At 39.4% G+C, this 24,863-nt stretch overlaps 1 protein-coding gene across 3 annotated transcripts in view; it reads right to left on the bottom strand.

The window, feature by feature from the left end:
- Positions 1 to 325: 325 nt before the first annotated feature.
- The window catches only part of WWTR1 (WW domain containing transcription regulator 1), a 133,797-nt gene continuing 109,259 nt past the window's right edge, over positions 326 to 24,863 (bottom strand). For 2 of the 3 annotated variants that reach the window (XM_057737866.1, XM_057737868.1), the window contains exons 5-7: positions 10,194 to 10,327; positions 8,299 to 8,411; positions 326 to 3,726 (exon numbers count right to left, since the gene is read on the bottom strand). In XM_057737866.1, coding sequence (XP_057593849.1) covers positions 3,542 to 3,726; positions 8,299 to 8,411; positions 10,194 to 10,327 — 432 coding nt within the window. In that variant the 3' untranslated portion in view covers positions 326 to 3,541. Of the gene's footprint in view, positions 3,727 to 8,270; positions 8,412 to 10,193; positions 10,328 to 24,863 lie in introns of all 3 variants that reach the window. The other variant, XM_057737867.1, reaches the window with a different exon arrangement.

A 24,863-nucleotide genomic window follows, 5' to 3' on the forward strand; every position in this document is an offset into this window, starting at 1 on the left:
CAGCCTATTGTTAATAACAGGGGAACGACTGAGAATCCTATAGTTCTGTTGTCTCAGTCAAATCTGTGAGGATGTTGGAAGGACCGTGTGATCACATATATATATATATGTTAATGTCTCAGCGAGTTACTTCAAACAAAGTAGGAACCAGAATTCTGTGGATATTTAGAATATTGAAGACCAGGCATTTGAGCCAAAAAAATGTTTGCCTACAAAATTTTCTTTCATTGTCTGCCAGGAGGGTTACATAAGCCTATTTTCAGTACCACCCAAAGCCCTCGGTAAAAGGAACACACACAAATAATGACAAGATAAAGTCTCCAAGTGAAAATTCAGTTGTATTTATTTTTCTTATACAGAATCAGAGAAGTAAAAACCAGTACCAAACTCTAGGTAAAATGGTTTGATCTGACTGATTTTTCTGCATACTTTCCATATGCATAGCAATCTAAATTAAAAATAAACACACATATGTCATATTACAAAATGTAGAAATAATTTTTTAAAAAGTTAAAGTACTGACACATAAATGATGTAGTGTGTTAGGGAAACGGTCTCTGTCGATCGCCCATTTTCCCAATTAATCTACAATTTCCTGTTAACAGCTTTTATTTTTCATAAAGGTTGCACTTTCGGAAGTTACTTTCCAATTATGTCATGAGAACACAATTTGTCATTAACAAGACTCTCTCTCGCTCCAGATCACCGTCTCCTACAGAGAGCTTTTCTCCCAAGCTGGAGCCATCAGCACCCCCAGCACGCTAAATGTTTTACTCTGTTTTTTATGTATATTGTATAATCAGGGAAAGAAATGGTATTTCACATCCTAAATTCTATGGTGAAACACTAACAATTACTTAAATTTAACAGAACTGCAAAATAGGTTTTGACAATGTATTTACTTTAAGAAAATATGTTCTATCAGGGAAAAAAAAAATACCTTAAACGATCTCAGAGATTACTCTTCAATTTCAATTTTTAACCTGCCTTTTCTCTGGCAAAATTATTGGATGAAGTGTTGACATTTATTGATTGATTTAGGACTAAAAAGACAAGATATTCTGGCAGTTGTTTTATAACAAGAAATCGAGTATAAATAGCACCTTATTGTGAATTCTGCAGGGGTTTTAACACTTACAATAATGGGAAAGAGACTTGAAAAAGTTGTTCTTACTTTAGACTTCTAGCTTCAGTGTTCTTTAACAAAGGCCATATTTTATGGTCTTAAAAATAACAACAAAAGTTATATCTGGCTTCATTTACTAGGAAACACATAGTCGGGGCCCATATTTAATTCTGGAGAAATAATTGTTATGTTCATATTTAATAAATGTTCCAACTAATTCCACTAAAAAAAAAGTCTTCTAGTATTTTCTAATGCCACAAGCTTACTAGGAAATTACTTCTAAAAACTGATAATACGAATCATCGATGTTTTAACTACTTGAAAAAAAAAAGAGGGGTATCTGTTTCTTTTATGTTTAATAACCTGAAAATGAGTCTATAAAAATAGTTTTTAAAAATACAGTAACACTGCTCAGTTTTACTAGGTCCCTTGTTTTCGAGTCTTTTTTTTTTTTTTTTTTTGCTTTTTCTTAGAAAGAATGTACAAGGCTTTTTGCAATTACTGCTAACACAAGAGAAAAAGAAATAGTGCTCCCTTCAACTTCGTAGCAACAGAAATATCTGCCCCCATCTCTCTCAGAGCACTTTGAGAAACAGAAGGAATCAGGCGAACAGAAACCATGGGTCCTTCAGGGAAAAAAAGTCACTTCATTGTGTTAGAAGCCATGGTAGGTTTATGCTCTTGTCCGCCTACACACTTAACGCCAGCCCTGCCCCTCCTTCTCCCACATAAAGTGCACCGAAGCCTTCTCTTCTTCTACAACAGTCTTTTGGTACAAAGGTTGCAGGAGAAAATCATTGCTTTGTTCTTTGGGGGCACCTCATACCTCCTGCTCGACTTGCTTTTGGGATACTATAGCTTGTCTATTTCCACTTCACACCCAGTAGCCTTTCCACTATATTCCCTAACTTTACTACTTCACCTCTCTGACCTTTACACTTGCCTTCTTTCCAACAAGATAAGATGTATTCTGCCCATCCATCTTTTGACAGATCGAAAAGGATCTCAGATCCCCAGCGAATAAGCCCCTTGGGAATGGAAAGGTTCATCTCAGAGACCTGCATTATTAATGTCTCTCAAAAAAAAATTCATAGATTATAAATAATGTCAGTTCAAAATATTAAACAGTTGAGGACTTCATTGGCAATGCAGGCAAAGTGCATGCCAGGCGAACCCGATGCTCTCTCTCAGTCCTTAAAAGCTAATAAAAAATGGTTGTGGTTACATAAGAGGTATTGAGTACATATTTCATGCCTTTTTATACCAACTGTAGCAAACAGGGTTAGGATAATATACTTAGGAATCAACTTGAGTGACTTCAGAAACATGTCTCCACCATACACCCTCAGGGGCCATTTTTTTACAGTCAGAGATCTGCTTCATCCTTCAAACAGTTTCATAGATAAGATTACTTTAAACCCTTGAAATCTTGAAAGAAGCAAAACCGACAAGGTTTCGGAATTTTAAAAGCAACAGCTTACTGTGTGTGCCATCAGGTTGAAAGCTATGTGGTCCTGATGTTTTCAGAACAGTTTCAAAAGACAAAAATACAGTTGCCACTGATTTATCAAAAACATTTGGCTGCTCTTTGTCATCAGCTACAAAATGATAGTGCTTCAGAAAATAAGCTGCAATTTAAAAAAGAAAAATCCAACTTGTAATTTTAAAAACGTTTGTTTAATAAATGTTCATAATTAGTACCAAACTGGTCTCTTTCATAAGATCTTAGCGTAGGAACTGTGACTAATGCTGCTGTTACTCTCCTGCTGAAAGGACTAGTTGACTAGATGCTGTACAGTAAAATGAAGGATAAACTACAATAGGACTGTGTGTGCCTTTATGAATAGAGGGTAATAAGAACCATCAGAACCAGCACAGGTTCCAAACTATGTTGTATTCCAAACAGCAGAATTTTACTATCCATACAATGATTTTTAAAGCTCAAGTTAAATATTTTTTAAAGCATTTGGTACTAATGGCATCAATACAGTTTTTGAAACTGTAAATCAGGTCGAATTTTGCATACATTTCCTGGACCGAGCCGCCTGTCAGAAGTCAGCTTTTCATGGTTTATAATCAATTGATGTATAAATTTCAACGAACACCCATAAAGCTTAGTCATGGAAGAAAGCAGAGAAGCAATTCTACATAATCAGTTCTGCTGAAACAATTCTGCATAACCCATCACAGGAATGCAGACTTGCAGAAAATGAAAATAGACTGTTTATTTATGTTTAACTTAAGTTACTGTCAATCGAATCCAGGCAATGATTAAACTGGCCACAAGGAAAGGAGGGAGCATGCATCATGGAGGCAGTAAGCGGCACACCTGCAGACTTGCTCTGCTCCGTCGCTTTTTCCAAGAGGCCCAGGCAATGTCAGGTCACGGCTGCATCCAAGCTACAATGGTATTGATTACAGCCAGGTTAGAAAAGGCTCACTTTTGTTCAGAGCAGATTCTACCTCATTGAAGAGAGGGATCAGATCTTCAGACTCCAAAGTTCCTAGATCAACGTTTGTTCCCGGAAGGCAGTCAAGAAAATCAGGGAAACGGGTCTGCTGAGGGTTGATGTTCATGGGTGTCTGTCCTGCGTTTTCTCCTATAAGAGAATGAAGTAAAACCATTTTAATTCTTTTTAAAGCTCTTGAAAGAGGGACAAATTCAAGTGCCAGCGTAACTCTCATCTTCATTTCCATTTGTGCCTACATTCTACCACACGTCTAAAATATTTCATCTCTATGCAAAATTTCAACTACCACATTATTGAAACTGAACTGGTGATGCTCAGCTCCTAAGAGATGCAGAGGTGCCGGCTGAATCTGTAATTGCTCTGGGTAGACACTGTCCAGCATGGCTAAGTCCAGGGAGACAGAAAAAGGAGGAAGTGAGGGTACTGTGGATCTGACCTACAATCGATGACTTCCCATGACAATGGCATGAAGAGCTGATTTGAGTAGAGAGGCCCTGCCTGTCATAAAAACCTATCACAGAGCTATAATCCAACGATTTTTTATTGTAAACTCATATTTGCCCTTTTCTCGTTCAAAGATATTAGTGAGGCGTTTCTTTTAACCACGTTATTAAAAAGCTATCTTCATTGACGGCTCAAGGGATCATTTTCAAGGTATTTTAGAAAGTGGGTTCTGCAGGTCGCCCCCCTCATGCCACACACACATACACCCCATCACTATCTACCCTTCTCACAATGCACATGAGTCACAGTGCATGGGAGCATATGAAGGTTCTGAGAAGTCTTGTAGTAAGGAAATCTGTTTTATTTTGCTTAAGCCACTATTACCTAAAGCCATTTTATCATCGAATCCAATTTTGGCAGAATTTATGGTCTAATAGAACTAGAGTCTGCAGAACGAAGTTGGGAGAATGCTGTTCTAGAGGAAAGTTAAGTGTCTGGGATGTGACATGAAGAATACATGTTCTTTATGAATGACAGTATAGGGGAAAATGTGTATACTGTTCTGCCAGGAGATGGAGCTTTTTAGCTATGTGACCTTAGACACACTTCACTTGTCTGCAATAGGGATTATAGCACCTTCACAAATTGGAGTTAGATACCGTATAATACCTGCCACACGTCCGTGGCTCTGGGCTTCATACATACACACTTACACAAATACAAAAACACACTGCTTGTTGATTGTGCTGAGAGAAAGAGAAACCTAGGAACTCAATCACAGTTAATTACTGAATACCAGAACAACTGGCTCCTTCTAAGAGCCCCAATCAATTTTCTACAGGGATAAAATGTACCTCAAAGTCTGAGGTGCGTTGAAAACTATGGCCAGCTTTCACCATGGAAGCACTTTTAAGAAACTTGTTAAATTAGCTTTTGTGTCCTCTAAGTACAGTAGGCTTCCTGAAAAGCCTACATAGACATTTCACTGTTCTGAGCAAAACCAGAGAAAACTCATTTTAACCATATGCATTTTCCAAGGAGAAAAATTACATTTTTCTGAGTGATGAGGGAAAAATAATCAAACTTGCATTTTGGTGATGGTAAAACTTCATGGCTTTTCTGTAACTCATAAAATGACTCAGGACTATTTTATAGGATTTTCATTGCAAATGGCAATGAAAGGAATAATTTGAAAAATTAAATCGAGTTCAACATGACTTCAATGCTGTTGTGTTACTGACTTGAAAAACATTAGTTTAGAAAAGAAAATCCAAAAATAATTTTTTTCTACCCACTAGAGTGTAACAGATGGAAATGAGGCTTAAAAAATTATCTGCCTTGAAAAATTACCTGATCTAAAGTTCTGGATGTCTTTTTTTCTTCATTTCCAGTTAGAATTATTCATCTTTACTGATTTTCCATTTTAACTTTTTAATAACTCAAGAATTCATTTTTTAACCAAATAAAATCTGTTTTAAAGAATTCCTCTTATCCTTTCTCCTCAGACATGGAAAGCATGAGGAGACTAGTTAAGGTTCTTCATTAAGGTTAACAATCTTAAAATCCCTCTCTTTGGAGAGCAACTCTGTAACCTCATACTCATCTTTTTGGTATTTGCAGTTTTATCCACTTAAAAAGTGGGACATATTGTACAACATGGGGAATACAGCCAATATTTTACAATAACTATAAATGGAATATAACCTTCAAAAATTGTGAATCACTGTGTAACTTATATAATATTGTAAAATTGTAGATAGTTGTGAAAAGCTAATTTAACAACTATACTTCAATTAAAATATAAAGGATGCATATCTGCATTGGTAATAAAAATGAAAGAATGAATAAATGAAAAATGGGACAGACAAAAAAAGCAATTCTTAAAAGGGTGTGATTATTGCAGAATATTCTAGAAGGTGGATGACTTCCGGCCTTTACTCCTGTTATTCCCTCTACTCTATCCTCATACCATGTCCTGCTGTTGTTTCCATGTGTATTTTGCAAAGGGAGTGTTCAGCTGCCTGGTTCCCATCTAGCATGTGGTCCGCATGTGATCAGTGGGTCTACTAGACCTTTTCCAGCCACACTTGAGCTCTGCCCACCCCTCAGCTATTCCTCATCTTGTTCCTGTATAATTAATTACATTTCTCCCTTGAGGGGGTTTGTGCCCACTTCTTATAAAGACTTCACAGATGTGATCCTAAACTCAACGGGCTGATACTCACTAAACCAGGTTAACCTGGAGCTCTAACATTTAACAAGACCAACTTGTACATTACTTCATCCTTCTTAGAAGGAAGAGAAGAGAACTTTGTGCCAAGCTCTGTGATCTCATGACCCCTCACAACTCTACCTGGTGAGCACATTACTCCCACTTTATAGGTGAGAAATCTGAGGGCCCCGGGAGGTTATGTCACATATCCAAAGTCACTACTAAGAAGTAGAGAAACAAAGATTCAACTCAGTTTGCCTGTCTGCAAGGACTATGTTCTTTTCAGGACAGCACTTAATTCCACATTTTAGCTTCAAAAACCTTCTGTACTTATTCACTTGATGTCATTTTAAAAAGCCATAGAATAGAATCCATCTTTTTTTATTTTTAAATGTCAAGCTTAGATTTAGATCTCCTGTGTCTTCTCCTATTTAACTTTGCTTTTTATCTTCACTGGCTTCCCAGTGTTTAAAAGATGAAAGCAAACAATTATTAAACATAGGAAGGAGCCACTTCATTAGGCTGTTCCAAAGAAGGCAAGATAAATCTCACACCGAAAAATAGAGGGATGCAGAAAGAGAGGGAGGGAGGCAGGAAGGGAGGGAGAAGTCTGAAGTAATAAATTGAAGAATAACAAAACAAACAGTTCAAACTATTCCTGTGTGACTCCTCACAAGACAGTCTGTGCAGTTCTCTAAACACGTAGATGATGGGCTGCACGGAGAGCCCAAGACAGCTGCTCCGACCTTCTGGCTGAGTTTGACTCTTGCCTGACCAATCGTTTAGTTTTAGAGCACAAAACGCAGTCATCGAGGACCCGTGGGTAACAAACCGCTCTGGACAAGGGCACTGGGAAAAGCAATCATTTTCATCACAGAATGATTTTCTTTCATCAGTGATGATGGAGGAGAAACCTGCATAAACAGCTCTAAAGAGTGGATACGTCAGCTACTATTTAATTTTTTTAAGTCCATTTTCAGTTTTTTTTTAAATTGAAGTATAGTTGATTTACAATGTTATGTGAGTTTCAGGTATATAGCAAAGTGATTCAATTGAAGATTATATATATATATACGTGTGTATATATATCTTCAGATTCTTTTCCACTATAGGTTATTTCAAGATATTGACTATAGTTCCCTGTGCTATGCAGTAGGTCCTTATTGTTAGATGTCATTTAATTTTGGTTTTAGAATATCTTCTGGGCATTTAGGACTTTGATAATTAAGTCTAGACCAAATTTGGAGGCCTCGCTCCTGGAGAAATGGAGAAAGGGAGCTAACCAGCAAGCCAGCTGAGGCCTGGCCCAAAGGCAGGGCAGGCCAGGAGCTGTGTTAAATTTAATTGCTGAGGGAGGACACTGTTTTCCTGTTAGGACGCTGAGCTGACAATTTAGAATCCTCTGAGTTGCTGAACTTTCCAAATGCCCACTTCCAATTACTTCCCAAATGCAGTTAATGACATGAAAACATTTGCATACTGATGGCCTGTACATTATAACCAAAAGCTAGAAAAACAGAAATATTCCATTGTGGAAGAATGGCAAAGCAGACAGTGGGTATGTTAATGCAATTATGAGGAAAGGGGTATATGAAGCAAGGATAAGCAGAAGGATGGAAGAAAGGAAGGAAGGAAGGAAGGAAGGAAGGAAGGAAGGAAGGAAGGAAGGAAGGAAGGAAGGAAGGAAAGGAGGGAGGGGGAAAAAAAGCAGAAATTAAAATCCTGTGCCCATATACAAAACTACGTTTGTATAAACTATAGGGAAGGGGCTAGAGTTTATTAATAGTGCCTGGGTTCCAGTGGCTTTTCAGCTGTCCGTTTATGTTGTTGTTGAGGTAAAGTGTTTCTGGTTGGATTTGAGAATCAGTGGTTAAGACTTGGAGCTTCCACTGCAGGGGGTATGGGTTCCATTCCTGGTCAGGGGACTAAGATCCCACATTCAGCGGGGCACGGCCAAAAAAAAAGGGGGGGGGGGAATTGAGAGGACTAAAGAGACAATTTAAAAGTGCAAACTCACTGCAAGGCCTCGCAGGCTTGCCTCCTACCTGTGTCCATCTCATCCACGTTGCTGAGGAAGTCCTCCGGAGTCGTCGGGACACTGTAGCACCCCAGCCCCAGGCCGCTGTCAGTGCTCTGCTCCCTTGAGTGGTATGGCCCCCTGTAGAGCAGAAGATAGAAAGAAATTTCAAAATGAAAATACAGTCATGCATTTGTAGAGACATGAATGAACCTAGAGACTGTCATACAGAGTGAAGTAAGTCAGAAAGAGAAAATATCATATATTAACACATATATGCAGAATATAACATATCATATATTAACACATATATGCAGAATATAACAAAATGGTACAGATCAACCGGTTTGCAAGGCAGAAGTAGAGACACAGATGTAGGGAACAAACATGGACACCAACTGGGGAAAGCAGGGGGGTTGGGGTGGGATGAATTGGGAGACTGGGATTGCCATATATACATTACTAATAAGAAAAAATCAAATTGTACACTTTAAATATATGCAGTTTATTGTATGTCAATTATATCTCAATAAAATCTCTTTAAAAAAAAATACAGTCATGAAGACCCTCAGCGAATGTAGTCTGTCAACCTGCCCCATCTTCCAGACAACAAAGGGAGGTGGACTTTGCACTTCCTTTTATTCTTGAAACATATATCCCTGTGTCAGTGAAATTAATAAATTGTAAGTAAAAAAAAAATGGCCATTCATAGTAAATTTACACTGCCTTTTCATCTCAAAATAACAATTTGAACACTTCTACATACAGAGAATGATACCATTTTTTAAAAACCGAAAATGATGTTGAATATTGCTTCTTGCTACAGATAATAAGAAATATAAAAATATGTGGAATGGATACACATCAACTTCCAGATAGTGGCTACCACTAGGGAGGGAAGATGGGAAAGAAATGGATTTCAGTGGTGGTGGGGAAGAGTTTAAATATTAATTGTAATACTTACTTTTAAAAAATAAGATCTTTGGAAATATGCAAAATGTAGGTGTTGGGTACATGGGTAAATCTTAAGTTATTCTTTATACTTTTCTGTACATTTGCAGTAGTTTTAAATCAATCATTTAAAAACTCCTGTCTTTCCTTATTTCCGTTACTGTTTGTTTTCATCTCTCTATTTTTAATGACTTTCATAACTGTATTTGCTTGTTTGCCAGAAGCTTCTGCAAGGGCAGAAAAGACACAGGAAATAGAAAACTGCCCTTTATTTGGGTTTAAAAGGCTGTAATTAAGGTTGACTACTTTTACTCATGAAGATATTTCTGGTTCAATTAACTTTTCCTTCTGCTCATATATTTCATATATTAAAACACCTCTTTGTTTTAATTTTTTAATTGTGAAATAATTTTAGACTCGCATAGCAGATGTAAAAGGAGTGCAGAGTTCCTGTGCATCCTGTACACAGCTTCCCCAAGGACATGGCACATGACCACAGTACAGTGATCAAAACCAGGAACTGACAACACATAATACTACTAACTAAACTATAGACCTTATTCACATTTCACCACAAACATCACCTCTTAACTGTCTAGCTCCCTACTTGCCATATGACACGCTTTTACCCTCTGTTGGCTACATAAAATCACAAGATTCTCCTAAATATTAATAATTACTATACAACACTATCCCATTGAAATCATAAGTTCATCCCCATTTTCAAATTATTGACTAGGGGTTTACTCCATGCCATAGCACCGATTTTTGAATTTGAGATTTCAAAAAAAAAAAAAAAGGAGATGACGTCTTCCTCCACTTCTTTTTCTGCCACCTTCCTCCACATCCTCCCTCTATCCTCACCCCAACCTCCAAGTTCCCCACATTTTCCCAACATAAACCAAGATCCGTTATACTTTAAACCACATAATAAAGAAAGCAAAACTAAGTGGCCCTAAAATGTTTACTTACCCATTGAGGAAAGGATCCGAGCTATTATTAGAGATGGATCTCATGTCTGGGGTCATGGTGGGCGGGTTGACAGCAGCCTGAACCGTGGCTAGAGTCTCGGCTTCCATGGGGAGCTGTCTACAGAGGGCAGCTTCCTACAGAGAGATGACAGTCCGAGGGAGAAGCAACAGTGATTCATTTCATTGTCACAATGATCGGAGCAAAGGATGCTTCACATACAAACTTGTTGCCAAACACAAAAGCACTTTATGTTTATTCCTCATATGTCAAAATCATCAGGAAATCATTAGTGTTCTTTCTCTGAAGTTGTACAGGCATAAGTCACTTTCTCACATTCACAAAGTTAATGAGAAGCTCACGTAATATTTGTCCTCAAGGCACTTACATAGCAACTGTCTAACCCATCCAATTGCTTAAAATACCCAAATCATATAAAGGCTCTCAAAACACTTTCTCAGAGACAAGGCTATTTTTACCCCAGGTGCTCAGGCCACATCTAAGTCAAAATTAAAGCAACTGGACTCCTCTGGACGAGTAGGTACATCCTAGTCTTTGCCACTGACAGGCCAGTAAAGCAATGGGATTACAGAGTTTACACAACTGGCAGTTTTATACCAATAACCAGGAGAAAAGAACAACCAGTTTAAAAGTTTGTTAGTCAATCAGTTTTTCTATTTGACTAATTATTTTGTTGACTAAAAGACTGAAGGTTGGGAAACCAAGCTGCCCCAATCCAAATCCCACTGATGATTAACTATTTGATAGCATATGGATTTCATCAGTAAAAATTAAAACACTAGCATTTTTTTAAGCTAGCATTACTTTCCAGGGAGAGTCAATCCAAAAGGTTACAAATTTGACTACAATTACTTTCTCTAGATATAACCTCTAGGGAGTCTCTCCCATTTTGACAAACATAACCAGACACCAAATTCCTTTCAAATTTGCTGCTGTTTCCAGAGAATAATACTTCTGTATATTTATACGTGGGTCCAAAACCAAAGTTAAGTCCTCCCCATATTTATGCCTATCGGTTTCCCACTACTCAGGCTGAATCACTGGTCTCACCATCCCTCAAACCCCAAAACCATGGCTACAATGGCAAACAGAATATTTAGTCCATCTAAGTTGCAGTGTCTGTGTTAGATCCCTTCCAGCCCCATCACGCGATGATTTTAGAGAGTAACTGCTGTCTAGACAAGTCTAGTGAAGTCATCGGCCATAAAAACTTTCGGTTACTAGAGTTCATTGTGCTGTTCCTAAGAGTTATGTTAGCATGACTCTTATAAACCATGAAGACCTGATTAATAAGAAACTGCATTGTTACACTGAAATAAGTACCCTGTCTAGAAAGGGCTCTTGGTTCACTTCTGTTTGTTTGGGTTGCAAATAATCAAATACTTAACTAACAAATTTTATTCAGTAATCTATAAAAAGCAAACAAAAAAATGGAGATTTTTTAAAATTAATTTATTATTTTTGGGGGGTACACCAAGTTCAATCATCTGTTTTTGTACACATATCCCCATATTCCCTCCCTCCTTCGACTCCCCCCCCACCCTCCCTCGAGTCCCCCCCAGAGATTTTTTTTTAAGAGGCGATTTTAGTCTCATTCTTGGAAGTACCTTCTGACTAAATCTAGAAAAATTGAATTATTTCCTATGGTCGTTTTTATGTGATAGGAAGTGTGTATTAGAAACCTTACCTTCCAACCAAAGCCTACCTGGAGGCCTTACACACAAGAATAACAGGGATTGGACCTGATGTGAAAAGCACAGAGCCCATCAACCCCTCAAACAGACTCATACACACAAACCACAGTCTGAAACCAGCTAGTCAATGATATGCTTTCTAGTACTTTATAAACTGTAAATGCAAAGATCTTTTGGGCAATAACCTTCATCATCCAACAAAAATCAGCTTTAACTAGAATATTCCAATTCTTCAACCATTCTGAATAAATGCGGAGTTTACCCCTGAACGGATACCCTTTGAAACATACAACTTGAAGAGACTGCTGCATTTCTTTATATGTGATACAATTTTATTACCATATATCTTAAGAACATAGGTGAATTTGCAATTTCCAGGTGGTCTGAATTCAAATAATATAAGAATCATTTCTGGAACTTCATTGGGTAAAAAATATAGATACAATGTATATATGAATTACTTATCTCTAATGACATATAATATGAAAATAAAATGTTTAAACTATAAGAAAAATATCTAGTTTCTGATATTTTAAACTTTCCTCTTTATTTAAATTACTCTTGGAATAGATACTGTGCATTTCAAAAGAATGCTTGTGCGTGGCTAAATATAAAAATGAAATTCAAAAGAACTATTTATAATAACCAAAGCTGGAAGAACCCATACTATTATATATCAGGGAAAACAATTCACAGTGCCATTTCACATCTGTTTCCTCTATTTTAAATGAAAGATAACTGAAGTTCCATTCCCCAGCATGGATGTTTCCCTAACTACTTTGCAGACTTGACCCCCACATCATGGAAAGAGGCAATGTTCTGTTCTGCCTGTAGGGGACTCAGTATCATTTTCACCTTCAAATGACTAACACAGGAGAGAGAATACAGAAAAGGTGTTGAATACACCTGAAAACTAACTTTGAACTATAAATTAGGCCAGTGTGAGTTAGAAAGTTTTTCGAGGGGGCAACACGTTCTTCAAGATTATTCTTAAGTCACAGCAGCCACTGTGAAGGTTACATTGGCCCCTGGCTCTAAGCCCACCTGCTCCCTGTCCCACTTGGGCGGTAGCCCACAAAGCCTGCCTGACAGCCCTGTCCACGTCTCCTCCTTTGTCTTGGACGTGACCCCTTCACTCCCTCACTCCCTTCCCACTGCTCCTCCCACTTCCAGCATCTGCTCCAACTGTTCCTTCTGCTTCCCAAAGCTCACTCCCTCATTGATGTCTGCCACCTCTTCAGAGATTACATGAAACGTTCTTCATGGCAACTTATGTATTTACTGTCTGTCTTTCTCATTAGAATGTGAAGAGAGGAAAGGGATCTTATTTGTCATGTTCACTTCTGTATCCCCACTGTGTATAACAACCCAGGCATACAGCAGGCACTTGATAAACATTCACTCAATGAAGAAATGAAAAATGTTGCTGGAACTCAAATGGAAATATTTTAAATTATAATAATAAAAGAAAAAGTTAACTAACAACATTCAAGTCTCATCTTCAACCACAAGCATCAGTAAAACGACAGTCTACTATATACATCCCAGCTAGCCAGGCTCAGACTCCATCCTAATGAAATGATCCCACTGCGTTTTTCTTGTTCCCAACACAGAAGATGAGCAGGAGGGCAGAGTGGTCAGAAACAGGCATCCCAGGGCCAGATGCTTGGATTTGAAGCCTAGCTATGCCATCTCCCAGCCAGTTATCTAATTTCTTTGTTTCTCATTTGTAAAGTGAGGATAATAACAGCATCCACCCAATAGGGCAGCTGTGGTGATAAAAGGAGGGAGCACGTATAGGGTACTTAGAGCAGTGCTGGCACTCAAGATCACTTAATAAATGTTAACTATTACTATTATTATTATTATCATCATCTCATGTTCTGCATTCCAATCCCAGAAAACAAAACAAAAGCAAAAACAAAAATAAACAATCTTAAAAGTCACACTACCACATGGAATTGATTCACTTTGAGTGGTTTGACCTCTTCCTCGTCAACTTTCACCTTGGAAGGATTACACCAAATGTGAAATTCATCATAAGTCAGCAAGGCTAAGAATATAACTCGTTTTTTTTCTAAACAAGGAGAGGTTGTAAACCTTTTTGTATAACATAAAATTGATTTTTTTTTTTTTTTTTTTGGCACATGGGCTTAGTTGCTCCGTGGCATGTGGGATCTTCCTGGAGCTGGGATCGAACCCGTGACCTTTGCATTGGCAGGCGGATTCTTAACCACTGCGCCACCTAGGAAGCCCTTGATTTTTTATATAATGGAGAATGGTGAGAAGTTTCATTTCACTCAATTATATTCATTTCATTCCACATTTCGAGTTTTGTTTTGTTTTTTTTTCTTGCCACACTGTGTGGCATGTGGAACTTCCCCACAGGGATGGAACCTGCGCCCCCTGCAGTGGAAGTATGGCGTCTTAACCTCTGGACCACCAGGGAAGTCCCCATATTTAGAATTTTTAAATGTCTAGCCTTTTTTGAATGAAAGTAGTTTCCTATTTCTGTTCATAAATTGAAGAAGAGGAATACAAAATCTAAGGTTTGGAAATAAAAGAACTAACCTCACTAACATGTTCCCATCCAAACAAGGGAGGATTTTTACTTTAAAAAAGAAAAAAATTAAATTTAGGTATAAATTCAGCCCCAGACTCAGTATGATTTTGGCTGCCACATGACATCCGCTGCCCTTCCATGGGCAAAAATGAAAGGCAAACACTTGAATTTAGTTTGACCAAGATGTGGGAGTCAAGACGGATGGAGATGAAACAGCTGAAGCAAGACTAAAGTTGAGGGCACTGGACTAAGTGAACTGTCGTGGAAATGGGGGAACAGTTGAACAAGGCTGGTCTAGGATGTGACTCAGGCCTCTAACTCAGAGCTGGCAGTGCAGCTGCCCTAACTGCGTGCTCCCTCCCCAGGTCCCCCCAGTCCAGGCAGGATAAGAAACGCTAAGCTGGAGGCACATCTGAGCCCCTCGGTCTGTCTCATCTCCCACGTCCGCTCCAGCTCAGCAAGATCCTCTCCCAAGGTCCCTTCCATTCCCATCCACCCTGTCCACCCAAACAAGTCTTTAGTTTCCTGGGCTCCTCAGTACTTTGGGCCCCTCTTCATCAAGCCGCATCTCTCCCACTACCTTAGAGGTTCTGTTACACCACCTCACCCAGATGTCTTCCCTGACAACCACAGCAAACCACTACCCGCCCCTCTCCCAGCCCTGAAGTCCAAAATAACGTGTCCGGCTGGGGTCTGAAACTCCACATCTCACAGTACACTCCTCACCCAGCCCCAAAGCAGCTCTCCCTGCTAACTTCAAGCTTTCGCCTAATACCATCACCCCTTCTCCCAGCTCCAAACCTCGGTCAACTATCTCCCTCAGCCCCCACAACAGTTCACTCATTTGCACCTGTATTTATTTTTTAAAAATGCTATGGAGACTACTAGGTTCCAGGTACTGCTCTTGGCAGCAGGGATACAGCAATGAAAAATACAAACAGTGCCCTGCCTCCTCAAGGATTCTAGAGGGGGAGACAGACTCCAACAAAAAATGATGGAGAAGGGCTCAGCCTTGTGGGGTCCATCTCCCTGATACCTACATGCTCCAAACCTTCTTTTCAACTCAAGTCGTTGGCACTGCTTCTCTAGATCTACCAGCCTCCCCGTGCAAGGCTGCATCCAGGTCTCTGTTCTACACTTTGTTACGATCTTTACAAAGAGTGACCAGAGGAGAAAAATCAGGATGGGGAGAGGTCAGGGTGTCATGTCCCACAAAGAAGCAAGGGGACTGTTTAAGAGAGACTTGAGGGGCAACCAAAGCTCTCAAACTATTAATGGACTCTCACATGGAAGAAGGAAGATTCCCTCGATCCCAGATTGGAAACAGATCTGATGGAGGGCTTTGTAGTTAGTAGTCTGTTCAGTGGTAGAACAGGCTGCTTCTCAGTTCTCTGGGCTACTGGCCACTGGAATTTTCAAGCAGTTGTTAAGAGTTAAATGCTACTGCACATGACCAGGGCTTGGCACAGGAGAAAAAGTGTCCTTGGAATCAGAATGATGAAAGCTCAAATCCCAGCCCAGCTACTCCCTAGCTATAACATCTTGGACTACATTTTTAACCTTTCAGTTTGTTCATCTGAAAAAAAAAAAAAAAAAGACATAAGATTTATCTTGCTGGGCTGTTATAAAGATTAAAAAGCATATTTATCAAGAACCTGGCACACTGAAGCAGTTAATAGGATGAGCTACTTACGGATGGTGTTCAATGTTTTAGGAGGCAGAGATATGGGCTAATACTTGCATATCACTTAACTATTTGTGAAGCACTGTCCTAAGTGCTTTAACATACTATTTCATTTCATCCTCATGACACCCCAGCTGGCTCCATTTTATGGATGAGGACACTGAGGTACAGGAAGGCTAAGCAAGTTTCCCAGCATCTGGCCCTAGAGTCTATTCTCACAGCCACTACACAGACAGTGGCAGAGAGGGGAAAGCCAAGGGTTGAGGTTGGCAGACCTCAAATCTTCAGCCCTTTCACCTACTGGCTGTGGGACTTGAGCACATTATTTCATTTCTCTGAGCTTGTTTTCTCAGCTATAAAATGGAAATACCAACCCCCTTCCTTTAGGCAGTTTAGAGGATTTAATGAAGTGGTCTGTTTCCCTGTCCCGAACACACTTTCCCTCTCTGAATTGGAAAAGGGATTGAACTGGACATCGTCTCTGATCGGTTTCAACGTATACGGGTGAAGCTAGTGTCTTGGGAATTCACAAGCACATTCAGCAAAGTTATAAGTTCCGATTTTAAAGGCCAGTTTCAGAAAGATCTGGAAAGCTGCCCCTGGTAACCTCACCCCTACCCTCCTCCACCACAACTTTATTTTTTCTCTGCATCCAAGCGGGGGGTGGCAAGCCTGTTGCAAAATAGAGGCTTGAGAATCTCTTTCAGAGTTTGTGGTCTTGCATCTAGCTCCCTAAAATGAATAATTATATGTGGGTTTAAAAGCACCCTCTCCTAGGGGCTGGGGAAGGAGGTGGTGTGTAAAATAGCTGGAATGGTGAAGGGTGTGAAAGACAAATGCCGATTTGTAAGAGGAAGGTGTTTCTGGGAGCAAACGTCAAACCTCCTTTCCTTCCAGCTCCCCATTGGCCTGCAGCCTGCCTGTGGAATAAATCAACAGAGGAGGTAAGAAAGTAAACAGCAGCTGAAAGCATCCTGCAGTCCTGTCTGTCTTAGGCTAAGGCAGCGCCTCCCATCAGCCAACCCTGGCCCTCAGTGGAATGTACTTCAAAGAGAAACGAAAGACAATAACCTCTTCGGAGGGTGCTCTGCTTGATTTGAGTGTGTGTGGCCAGGGATACTACAAAAATGGAAGTTTGGATTGTTTTAATTATAAAGGGTGGAGTGAGCAGAAACAAATGAAGGGGAAAAAGACAATATTTTGAAATCCTAACATTAAAATAGTTATTCTGGTACAGAGAAGCTGCTGTCTCTGCCAAAACCCCAAGGGACTTCAGAGGCAGAATGCTGTATTATTTACCTTCTCTATAGGGAAAAAAAAAAATAACCATGCCTGATGTAAATTTCTTTTCAACTCTGTGCCAAGGGATTCTAGAAATTGATTGTCACATTTCCTGGAGCCTCCTTTTTGGAAATACCTTATCACACAGGCTCAGCTGCCAGACTTAGACTGTCACTAGGAAAAACAGTTGAAACTCTGTCACTTTGGGGAAGACATTTGTTGAGTCCATAATTATACCCATGTTCTTTTAATTCAGGATGTACATAACAATCTTGTGTTATTCCATAATCTCTGTAATCCTGTAGAATCACATTAAGGAAAACATTATATAATTTAGATATTCTTCTCTTCACTTAAAAAAATTTGCTGAATGGATTTCAAGATGGAATATTTCTTCATACCTCAGTGATCTTATCAAGATCAGAAATACGAAGTTGCTTTTCCTTTGTACAAACTTGGTGAACTTCCATTTTAAAAAATGTGTTTGTACTAATCAGCCATAAAAAAGGGAACAAAATTTTGCCATTTGCAGCAGCATAGATGGACTTGGAGGGCATTATGCTAAGTGAAACAAGCCAGACAGAGAAAAACAAATAATGTACAATATCACTTCTATGTGGAATCTTAAAAAATTCAACAAACTAGGGAACATAACAAAAAAAAGAAGCAGACTCACAGGTATAGAGAACAAAGCAGTGCTTACCAGTGCAGGGTTTCGGGGTAATATAGGGATGAGGAGTGGGAGGTACAAATTATTGGGTGTGAGACAGGCTCAAGGATGGACTGTACAACATGGGGAATATAGCCAATATTTTTTAATAACTGTAAATGAAAAAGAGCCTTTTTTTTAATTTTATTTTTATTTTTTTTAATTTTTTTAAAATTTTTTAAAAATTTTTTTAAAGAGCCTTTAAAAATTAATTTAAAAATTGTAAGAACCTACAACAGAAAAAAATCTGAAAAAGAACATATATATATGTATGTATAACTGAAACACTTTGCTGTACACCTGAAACTAATACAATGTTGACATCAACTATATTTCAACAAAAAATTTTTAAAACTGTATTAAAATAAATATTTAAAAATAAATAAAAATTTTAAATGTGTTCGATTTATAACATCTTTCAAAAGGGCCCTTTTTAAAAGAATTATTTTTTTTAGAAAATGAATCCATTTTCTAAATCCATTTAAATGAATCCATTTTAGAAATGAATCCATTCTAATCCATTTCCCTGACTCGTAGGCAAATAGAACATCGACAGCAGTTAGAATGGGAGCTCTATGAGGGTAGAGACCGGGGCTATTTGTTCACTGCTGTGTATTTCGTGCCCAGAACATGCTGAACAAATGAATGAATGAATGTCAACAGCCAGGCTACTCTAGAGGGCTCCAGACCCCGGAGAGACAAAATGACCTCTGATGTTCCCAGCCAACCCTGAAACTTAATTCTCTGAAATGCTTTTCTAAAAGGAAATAAAAGGAAATTACAACCCCATGTGCTGAAGGCAAGACTCTATGAAGCAGCCACTATTTATGCTATGATATGACACTTTTTAACCTCTCTAAATAGCTATTCTTCACATGACAAAAAACAGACCTCAGAACCTTCTCTGGACCAGCGCTGCTCACAGCCGGGTGTGTCCCTCCCCGGGGCCCTCGGTCAGGAATGGCTGCAAGAGGCCGGCCAGCTGGCCAGCCAGACCCGGCAGTGGCTGTCAAGCCCAACAGAAATCTGTGAGACCTGCCAAAAGAATTCCAAGGCCTCCCGCCCAAGCCCTCTCCCCTTGTCCCTGTTGCCCTGGCAACCAGAGGCCAGGCTTAGTCAGCATTTTTGTTTGACAAGCTGCTTTCTCCTGTCCACTGAGCCCAATTAAAGGAAGGATGGGGTAAAAGCAGTGCTGAATCTGCCCAGGAATAATAACGGTTTCCCAACAACACAGTCGGAGCAAAGTCTTCTCCACTTAAGACTCTTCCAGGCCCTGGGAGCTGACAGAAAGTCCTCGAAGTTAAAATCATCTTTGAAGCAGAAGGCCCCCTAGCTTCATATTTAAGTGACTAATACACTGAAATACTCTCCTCAGATAAAGCCAAGAGTCTGTTTTCATGGCAAGGAATTGTTCTTTCAGAAGGGTAAATAGGGACTGAGAAGCCTGTTTCTCAATTTCTTATCCGTTACTCAAATTTTCCATTTCATTGGGTAAAACTGTAAACATGCCCTTTATGATACTGAGCGAATATTGTGTTGGTTTTTAAGCTGTACGAGCAGAATAGTCTACAGTCTTGTGGGCATGTGAGGCTCATGGTATTTTAAAATTTATGTCTAGTCGTCTTCTAGAAGAGATTCCAGGCAGCTTAGAATTGACACATCGAAACTCACAGCACAACTTCCATGGCTGATACAGAATTGATAATATATTAAGAAAAAGAGATAATGGACGGTAGTATAATATACTACCAATTTTGTTTTGAAAAACAAATGACACATAGATACATACAAAGCCTGGAAAGAAATCACCAACATCTTCATGGCTGCTCTCTTTAGGTAAGAGTATAAGTGATAGCTATGTTCTTTTTTGGGTTTGATTATTTTAAACATTTTCTACAATGAATGTGTGTTTTGTCTTTTCTGTGTGATAATTTTACTTTATTATTATTCTTATTTACATATAGTCACATTTGCTCTTTGTGAATTGTACAGTTCTGAGTTTTGACAAATACGTAATACAGTTGTGAAACAGCCACCCCAACCAAGACACAGAACTGTGCTCTCAATCCCCAATTCCCTAGTGTTTCCCGCATGTAGGCAGTCCCTCCCCAAATCCTAACTCTGGCAACCACTCCTTTGTTCTCTATCCCTATAGTTTTGTTTTTCTCTAGGAATGTTATATAAATGGAATCATACATTATGAAGTCTTTTGAGCCTGGATTCCTTCAGTTAGCAAAATGCTTTCTCTTGTCTCAGTCAGAAAAAAAAAAACTTTTTGTTTTACTTTAAAAAAACTTCACAAACTGAATTCTAATTTTTTTTTTTAATATGAAGATAGCAGGAAGTACATCTTCAACTGAGAAATGCCTTTTTTTTTTTTTTTTTTTGCAGCGCAGGATCTTAGTTCCCCGACCAGGGATTGAACCCAGGCCCTTGGCAGTGAGAGTGCAGAGCCCTAACCACTGGACTGCCAGGGAATTCCCAAGAATTGCTTTCTTTTCTAGGGTTGCCATTTCTTTGATGAACTTGAAACCACCTCAGTTTTTTGGAAAATTTAGCAAAAATAAAACTCTCACTACCACGGACAATGGAGAATGTCTTTCATGAAAATTCACTCTCCATGATGTCTGTGAGAGATGCTGAAAGCAGAGAAAGTTCCACTTTCCTAATAAGGTCATGTAATGCAGACCTGGCTGGGATCCCTTTGGGCTCGTGGCACCCCTGCCCTTGGAGCACCCGCCACATTCCGAGATATTTCATCAATTATCAGATACAAGGAGTTCAACTCTTGCTACAGCAGCCAATGTTAAATTGTAGGAATCATTTTTAACAAAACTCTCCTACTTCAAAAGATTCCTAATCAGGGGAGATACCAAACCTCCTGGCCCTTTGATCCTAATTCTGCACTATTCAACAATTCAGTGGCCTGTGGGGCCGCTGAAAAGAAAGAAGCACCTTATGCTCCTTTTCAAGAACTCTTGGCTCTGTTCTGTCTGGTCTCTGCTCCAGTCGTGAAAGTCAAAGATGGCAGCCATTGGGATTCCACGAAGTAGGGAATGGTTTAAATTTATCCTTCTGGCCACCTGTTTGGATTGGATTTAATCATTTTGTCTCCCCTGCTAAAATGTAAGTTATCTGGAGGCAGTCATGTCCCATGTACCTTTTCATTATTTCTCACCACATAAATGTTGGATGAATAAACAAATGAGGAGATAAAGGAAGGAATGAAAAAAATAATTTCCATCCTGAAATCATGGAGGTTCACTTCAGATCTGTAATCAGACTTTCAGCAGATTCATTCTGTTAACACCTCTGACATGATTTCAGTGAAGAGTTAATATCTAAGGCCTTGGCATCGTGAGGTGTACATCAGATTGTGGAACAAGAACCGAGGAAATGTTTTCTCCACAGCACAGCATCAGACTATATGCTTAAAGGAACAATGGCATAGAAGGAGAAAAAAGAAGAAAAGGAAGGAGAAGGAGGAGGAGGAGAAGAGGAAGAAGAAGAGGAGGAGGTGGAGGAAGAAGGAGAAGGAGAAGGAGGAGAAGGAGAAGAAGAAGAAGGAGAAGAAGGAGAAGGAGAATATTTACATAGCATATAACTTATAAGGAGCTTTCACATTTATTGTATATTTAAGAATGATAAAAATATACAGAGTAGTGATGATTTCCCAAGAATTAGGGAATAAATTCATCTTACTTATTAAAATTTACCAAACTCCTTTCCTACCACAGAGATGGAGCCTAGGAAGGAGCCTCTCTCCCAGAAATTCTCCCTTGATACGAAGGTCAAGGCCTGTCTGCAGGGCAGGGACTCCAAGAAGACAGGCTGGACAGCTAGGGCCCTCCTGCAAACTAGAGGGATTGGCAGGGGGCGGGGGAGGGGGGCAGGGGAATTACAAAGTGCCCAGAAAGCAAAAGATATTCTGTTGACTATGCAGAACAGAGAGTGGGGCAGAAAGAACAAATGGAACAGACAATCTTCAGAGCTCATCTGGGCTACCATTGCCTCCATCCCTCTACCTTCCTACCAGGTGCCGGAAGGCAGCTAAACAGGTGAGCCCAGTATCACTTTTACTTCCAATCCATTTCTCTGCCCAACCCTGGCTTAAGTGCAAATAGTGAGGCTTAAGTGCAAAACACCAAAAGAAAGAAGTTAAAAAAAAAAAAACCACCAAGGTGATACCCATAATCCACATCTGAACAATCAGACACCTTGACAAATGCCCCAGAAAACTGTCATCAAACGTGCCAACACCATTACTGTATGGCTTTAAATCATATTTTTGAGCCTGAGAACCAAGCTGCTTCTGGATGGGGGAAAACGTTTTCCATGATTTAAAAACATCTCTTTACACCTTTTTTCTTGCATTCCATAATAAAGATAAAGAGACATCAAAACCATCCATTCCATCTTCTTCTCCTCCTCTAACTACGCGCATGTGCGCACACACATGTACACGCAGGCAAGCGCTCTTGCACGTTCAAAGCTGAACTATGTGAGCCTCTGTGAGCAAATCTGGACAGCGTTTTTCCCCATGGTCCTGTACAGTGGAATCAACACTGTGATGCAGCAAAATACTCCAAGTTCCACCGTCTCTAGGGATCAGCATTTAAGGAACTTGGTTGGTATTTCTGTAATATGAACCATCAATACTAACATTCTGGTTCAAAGGCACCTATGGCTGGAATAAAGGAAACAATTTGGGGCACTCTTCTCCACCCCTTTTCAGAAATACTTTCTGTGGGAAAGGAGGAGGTGGAGTAAGAGAAGAGAAACAGAACGAGGCAGAAACTGAGAAACGAGTCATTCTTTGCAGGATAGTCAGCTTTGTGGGGAAAAAAAAATTAAAACTTATAAATGCTACTATAATACTATTTACTCTATATTATAAAATAGATAAATTACTCCAAATAGAATTATTATCCAAAGACAGAAAACCATAATACAATCATTTCCTGCTAAGAAACATGATACTGGATATCTAAAAACAGTATAAACAACTGTTACCCTGAAATAACCATGAAAGTTCAGGCATAAATCCTCAGGGTAAAAAAGCACAACAATGGTTACATTACAAAGTTGTATTCCTCAAATTTAGAGGATAGTTCAACAGAACAACAAAGCACAACTTACATTCATTTCCCACATTTTCGAAGGTTATGTCTAAGGAATTCTTTTAATTCATCATGTTTTTTAAACTTCACACAGTAGAAGTGATTTGATGGGAAATACATTATTTACCTATGGCAGTCAATGTATATATTTTTTTAAATTTTATTTATTTATTTATTATTTTTGGGGGGGTACACCAAGTTCAATCATCTGTTTTTATACACATATCCCCGTATTCCCTCCCTTCCTTGACAGTCAATGTATATTTTTGAAAGTATCAGATATAACTAAAAGGATAGTGTTTACCCTAATACCCCCAAGCCCCTGCAAGAAAGCTTTCTGGAACAGTTAAAACTACTCATTTCCTTCAACATGGAAAGGAAGCTACCCATGCATCTTGCTTCATGTGAGTCATAAAGCAAAGTCTGAAGAATTAGAACAATAAACTGAAGCCTTCCTTCCAAAAATGCAGCCAGCAAAATTTATGAGACCTGAAAACATGCGCTACATTAGTTTAGCAACACAGAAGAGAATTCTGCTCTTGCACAGACCAAGCCACTGAAGCAGGGATAAAAATGGGCTCCTTCAGGGATTGTCTCTTATTTATTTTTTGAAGTGAGGCACTGAGCCTGACTCAGAGAACACACATTCTGTTGACTGACTGACTGAATGAGTAAATGAATGAACGGAGGATGGCACAAAGGTGCTCGATCAAAGCCCAGGCAATTTTGCAGACCACTCTCTCAAAGTCCATATGCAAAACGCTTTCCTTTCTCATACTTCCTCAATTTTCTTTTTTTCATGCTCCATCGTGGATCAAAGACAGTTGCAGATTCTTTGTCATTTCTTCCTGGAACATCCCCTCTGCCATCTGCTCTAATTTTGGGGGTGGGGGTGCGGGTGGGGGGTGGTGCTGTGACTGCTCTGACCAAGACAATACAGAAGAAGTGATTCTGTGGCAGTTTCCAGAGCCAGGTTCTAAGGCACTGACGGCTCTCAATTCCCATCTCCTAGAACATTGTCTCAGGGGGACCCAAGATGCTATGCAGTAGGTCCCACTGCTCTGAGATTGCCATGCTAGAGATGCCATGGGCAAATGCTCCAGGTTTTAGTCCAAGCTATGCCCAGTCTCTCAGCAGCCCTTTCCATGGTGCCACACAGTTGAGTAAACCCACCTTGGACCCTCCAGGCCAGCCCACCCAGCAGTCGAACACCACTAAGTGACATCAGTCTATACCATGTACAGCAGAAGAGCAGGTCAGCTGAGCCCTGCCCCAATTCCTGACCACAAAACTGTGTGATATAATAAAATGGCTATTGTTTTAAGCCACTAAGTTTTGGGATAATGTATTACCTAGTAATCAATAATTGGAATATATTCTTTCTCTCCTTTTAATGACTAGCAGTGAAAGCCAAAGGCAGCCGTGCTAATACAGCTGGTCTTTGTACTCATAAGTTTGGCTCTTAAGACAGTGCAAGTAGATGCTGGAAGGCTGAGGCAGAGCTTTGGGCCTTTAATGCTTCTAAAGAAAGATCAGTTTATTCTAATGGCAAGAAGCTACCTACGTATTAGCCTTGGCACCAAAGGCCACGAAGCCTCCAC

The sequence above is a fragment of the Hippopotamus amphibius genome, chromosome 6 (genome assembly GCF_030028045.1).
Source record: "Hippopotamus amphibius kiboko isolate mHipAmp2 chromosome 6, mHipAmp2.hap2, whole genome shotgun sequence".
Taxonomy (NCBI): domain Eukaryota; kingdom Metazoa; phylum Chordata; class Mammalia; order Artiodactyla; family Hippopotamidae; genus Hippopotamus; species Hippopotamus amphibius.